This window comes from Argiope bruennichi, chromosome 7 (genome assembly GCF_947563725.1).
Source record: "Argiope bruennichi chromosome 7, qqArgBrue1.1, whole genome shotgun sequence".
NCBI lineage: Eukaryota > Metazoa > Arthropoda > Arachnida > Araneae > Araneidae > Argiope > Argiope bruennichi.
Window position 1 is genome coordinate 60543093 of NC_079157.1, and position 6000 is coordinate 60549092.

The 6000-nt window shown below is 29.3% G+C and overlaps 1 protein-coding gene across 2 annotated transcripts in view; it reads left to right on the forward strand.

Moving 5' to 3' along the window:
- LOC129976248 (retinaldehyde-binding protein 1-like) overlaps positions 1-5783 on the forward strand; it is a 56630-nt gene extending 50847 nt beyond the window's left edge. For both annotated transcript variants that reach the window (XM_056089728.1, XM_056089729.1), the window contains exon 6: positions 5049-5783. In XM_056089728.1, the coding sequence (XP_055945703.1) occupies positions 5049-5222 (174 nt within the window). In that variant the 3' untranslated portion in view covers positions 5223-5783. The remainder of the gene's footprint in view (positions 1-5048) is intronic.
- The last annotated feature ends 217 nt before the right edge of the window (positions 5784-6000 follow it).

Sequence of the window (6000 nt, forward strand, 5' to 3'; positions counted from 1 at the left end):
GGGGTAGCGCGTCTTCCCCGTGATCTAGGCGTCCCGGGCTCGAGTCCCGGTTTGGGCATGGTTGTTCTTCTGTTGTTCTATCTGTGAGATGTGTGAATGTGCTCTCCTGTAAAAAGGGGTTGTGCAAACGAATGAGTGATGCGTTAGTAGCAAAGTCGTACTCCTGGCCCTAGTTGGCGCTGCTATAAAAAATAAGAGACGTCCCCCTCAGGCTTAAATCGCTGTCTTCGTAACAGCGGGCTTGTCAGTGGCAAGTGCCATAAGAAACAAACAAGCAATTAATGATGTCATTTTTTTTCGTTTATTGATTCTCCAATTCAAAACTTATTGTTAATCTGGGGACTTGGGTTGTTTGTTGGTTATGCTTCAGTTCGGAACCTTATTCTACCGAAAATTTCGCAATATATCCAGTCATGTGTGCTAGAGACTAAGTGACATGATAGGAGTTTAGCTCGAGATCTATTTTTGAAGAAGATTAGCCTTACATCTGATTGTAATTCTAGGAACTAAGTGATCTGATGGTAAAATTTCAGATCGAAAATCTATTCTACCAGAAGATTCAGTATATATGTAGGTATCTACTAGGGATTAATAACTGCTTCCTTATAACAAATAATCTTGGTGGTGGTGGTGGTGGTGGTAAAATTTCAGTTCGAAACCCTATTTTACTAAAAGATCTACTTGAAATTCAGTTTTACCAGAAAATTTGACGTATATGTGATTATATTTACTAGGACTAAGTTGCTTGATGGTTTTCTGTAGGATAAAATCTTAATTTGAAATTCGATTTTGTCAGGAAACTCAGTTATATGTGGCTATGTTTGTTGAAGACTAGGTGTCCAATTGTTAAAGTTTCAGATAGAAACTCTGTTCTACCAGATTTGGAGTATATGCAATTATTTGTAATTAGTGGTAATTTTCAACTCGAAACCCAATTCTATCAAAACTATGCTGCTCCTATGTGATTATGCCCTCTATTGTACATATTGAAACTAATGTTGGAATTCAAATGTAAAAAAGGCTCTTTCGTTGTTTATATAATAACGGATAAAATTTGGATTCATTCAGATTTGTCGATTTTTATAATTTCAAATAAATTCGAGAATATATGATTTTCTTCAAGTTTTCAAATTCAGATAGAAAGAAAATCAAATATATAACAAAAACTTATATGCTTCACGTTCTTTTTTTTTAATCCAGGAAAAAAAATGTGTGTCAGTTTTTAATATTTACATACAGTTATTACTCAATTAAGCGATGTACTTCCAGAAGACGCAAAGAAACACACAGATTTTATTTTTAACACTGAGGGAAAGGTCAATTGACCTTAACCTCAACGAAATAGTAAATAAACATATTCGTACACAATTAGCATCGTGATCGTGAACTACGAAAATGATGGAAAAGAAAATACCGGCCAAGGTCGAAGAAAGATGCTGAAAATTAACTTCATTCAATAGATTGAATTATAGTTTGCTATTAATAGTTTCATATTTAATTTTCCTTTTTTGAGAAATGATATTTGCTAGAATCAGAATTTTGTTTCTTTTGACTTTTTTAAATAGCACTTTTTCAAATACTTTCAAAAGCACTTTTGAAATAGCAAAGTGAAACAAACTATGAAATTGTGCATAACTTTAAGCCTTAGAATTATGTCCCTTTGAAGGGTAATGCAATTAATTAGTAACAGGTTTCCAAAAGTTTTATGTAAACTTTTAAAGTCATGTCAAGTCTATTTTTATCCTGTCAATTATGTTAAAATAATAAAAACTGATTTTCTCAAATCCATTCCCAGATTGTCTATAATTTGGATTCATAGCCATTAAGACTAGCTCGGATACAGAGAGGTAGTTGAATCAAAAACTAAAATGTATGAAATGAACTAAATTAAAAATTAGTTCACTTTCAAATTGAAAGCATACTCCTTACTTTATTCAAGTATATCAAACTTTAAAGAGCAATTAGCGAGTGGCAATAAAATAAAATAAACTGTGAAATTTTATAAAAATTTGTAGGAACTCCAAATTAATAATTGTTGATAAATCCAGACAAAAAGAAAATTCTATCCAGGTAATTCATAATTCCATGTCTCTTTATTTCAATTTGGACGAACGACAAATCTGACGTTTCATAATATTTTTTCTTTGTATATCCTGTTTATGAAGCATTTTCTGTGCTAAGAAATTTGAGACTAAAATTTATTTATGCATTTTATTGAGAGTTTGAATTAGAATTTATGATAGTATCATTTTAATTCTAATGTCGAATACTATCACTTTTTTGAAGTTTTATAAAAATTTGATTTGTAAATTTAAATTGTTCGATATTTGAGAGGTATTCGATATCTTAAAAGAAAGTGTGTAATCCTATGAGGCACATATAATGTTTTGGTCTCAAAGAGAAGAAAATGATTGATTTTAAAGGAATCTAAAAAAAAAATACCTCTTTTTTATAATTTGTTAGAAATAAAATCAAAAGTAAGCCCTGGAAATTTTTTTATTCTACTTCTGAGTAAAATATTTTTAGCCAGAGAATACAACTTTAACGTATGAAAAGTAATATAATTGAAAATTGAAAAACTAAATTCTTAAATATAATGTGAAATTTAATCTTCAAAGCACATGTGATTGGAAATAATTTAAATTTATGCAATTCCATCGAAATTCTCTTGTTTCATAGGACGACAAATTAAAATGCTACAAACCAAATACACTAAGAAATCCTAAGGCTCACAAGACAAGAACATAATCATATTCTGGAAATTTATTTTCAATTCTAGAAACTATTGCGTTTTTTACAGGAATTGCATCGAAATGCGGTTATTTAACAAGGCAGCAAGTTAAAATTCTACAAACCAAATTCACTAAAAAATTATAATGGCTCACGAGACAAATACAACCTAGAAACATACCTATAACCTAGAAATTTACTTTCAATTCAGAAAAAAAGTGCATCTTCCCCAGGAGAACAATTTGTAATTTAAGAATTTAATTTGGCTTTATGCTTAAGCATCGAAATGCATATGTTTAAGAGGCTTAACTAATTAAAATTCTAAGATACAAACCAATTTCACTGCAAAAGTCATAAATGCTCACGGGACAAGAACATAAACACAACCTAAAAAAATTAACTTTCTATTCAGACAACAGCAATGTTTTCCACCGGAATTTAAAAAATTAATAGCAGACGTGATCTCCAGGTGAAATTTCTGTATCTTCCTCCCTGCCATACCCTTTGGATACAACGCGCGAAACTTTATTGTGTCACATGTTATTTTTCCTATTCGTGCAGATGTTTTAGGCTCGGGTCATGCACTCGTTTTCATGGCACGTGTTTTAGCCATTACTACACGGTGGTCAGCAGTCGGTCTATCGGCTGGTTATTTTTCTGTTTAGTCTGATTAACTACACTGGAAGAATTATCTGTATAAGTGTCACGCCTCAGTTCATACCATAAATTTTAATTAACATCAGCTTAGTCCAAAGTAAACAATTCAGATAATAAAGTATATAATATTTTTGAATATATACATAACTAATATAGGAAAAAAAACCGAAAAAAAATCTGATTGGTTGTTTTATTCGTTATATCATAAAGTTAGTTAATAAATTTAAAATTAGCATAAGGAACAAGATAATATTTCCTTATAGAAGTTGTGTACGAATTCCTTTTATAAAAAAAGCCCACTTTGCTTAACAAAGTATTTAAGAGTTTTTTTTTTATCCAATTAAATTTTTGTTTGTGAGACCTTTGTTTCCTGGACGATTTTCCTGACATATTTTTCTTTCATAAAGATCTTCTAACAAGTGAACACATCCTGTAAATTTTCTAATAGCAATAATTTACAGAAAGCACAAATATAAGTGTTTTTCAATGTTGGCCAATGGTGCATAATTAAAAAAAATTCAAATTAATTTAAGACCCCTTTAAAAATCCATTTTTATTTAATAATTATTTTGAGTTAAAAATAAAATAATTTTATAGTTTTTCAATTGACATTAATCGACAACTGAACTGACTGACGTTTTTTTCAATTTTATATAAATGTTGTATTCAATGTGATTAATCTTTACTATTAATAATAACTAAGATTCATAATGTCTCTAATTATTAATAATAATAATCAGCAAATGTGATCAATAGATTAAGCTCTTTTACCAATTTTGATGAAAAATTACCTATTAATCGATTAATCATAGCATAAGTATATTCAATAAAAATTCATACATGTAAGACCAAGTTTATAATTAATGTCTTGTTTATTCCTATATTTAAAATTTTTATTAGTAATAAAAAAAATTATTTTTTTTACTTGAATATTTGATGCTTATTTTAATTTATTATATGATGTAACTGTTTAAAATTTTTGTAATACAGCTTTGGAATATAAATTTTAAATTATATTTTTACGTAATTTAAATTATATTTTATATTTTTTTCCGATGGAAGATAATTATTAATTTTTAATATCATGCGGTCATAATAATAATCGCTTAGCTATAATATATTGACTGAAATCAAAATAAGTTCCTATTTATTTTTCAACTATATCCAGAGGTGAAATGACGGTTCTGCCTTTATAAACATGTGGCAGAGTCTCTTGGCTGCAAGCAGTTCCTTATTACAAAAACTAGCATCTTTTTTTTTTTTTTTTTTTTTTACATCACAACGAAATTTTTTTATAGTATAAAAATACTCGTGTGTATATTCGGGATGTTCTTGCGTCATTTAATCTAATCAGTTTGCCCAATGTTCTCACAGCAGGATAAAGTTGGATCATTGGAAATTGTTTATCAAGAGATCTCGGTTGATTTAATTTGTGATATCTTTGGATCACTTACCAGAAAAAATGAACTTTCTCTCACTTTTATTGTAAGACGTTTGGTAATAAAAAGGAATATGAAGTTTTCATTACCAAAATCGCCGAGATGTTTCAAATTAATTACTGAAATAAGCCCTAAATACTTCTTTCCTATTAGATATTTTCAAAATGTTTAACCTCATTATTTATTGCTATGTTTATTTAATTTCTTTAAATCATCTTACAGATATTCATCCATGGAGAGAATCTAAAGAATCTCCACAAGTACATGTCCCCTTCCATTCTACCTCAAGAGTTCAACGGAGAGCTTGGTCCTTTTGACAACAGCTGGTGGCATGCCAGCATCTTGAAAAGGAATGATTGGGCCTTGGAACAACGTTTGTACGGGTACAAAAAGTGATATATTTTCTCACACTCTGTGGCAAGTTCTGGGAAGATAAAGTCCAAAACTAGTCCTCAAAGGTCACATGAGTTACTGAATGAAAAAAGTATCCATATCAGTGGTGAGGTTTCTGTATAAATTAAATCAATGTTCCGTGTATGTCAAAGGGATACTTGTTGTTTTCTATTATTATACTTTTGAGATTACTCACGCATTATGTACCAGCATGAAGAAAATGTTGAAGGACAAGTGAAGGGCATTCTTCACTTCTTAGCTATAAAGATGGAGATGGTATAAAATTTCTATCTAGGAAATGCCGTCTGATATAAGTTTATTTACATACTTATTTTTGTGTGTGTTTACATTTATTTGTAAAGTATGCATATCCAACTGTGATGTTGTCGTAAAGAATATGTTATTCTTTTGAAATGACTATGAATCTTACTTTGTCGAACAATATAAATATATAAACTGACCTGATCTTTACTATGTAGACTGAACTGTTTTTCCAACGATTTATTTCTTATTTAAAATATCTGAATGGAAATTATGACAAATAAATTTACTTCATAAATGGTACGTGTTACTTCAATATTGTAGAAAAATAAGATGAGTGTAATGGTAATAAGTATTTTCATTCTATTTTCCCTATCAAATATCCTAATGACCGTCTTATTTACAATAAAAATTGCACATCTATCGTTGCAAGAATGATTTTAAAAAGATCTTATTTCGAAAATTGAAACAGTGAAGATTAATTTATATATATTAGTGATAAGTGACATAAAACATAATA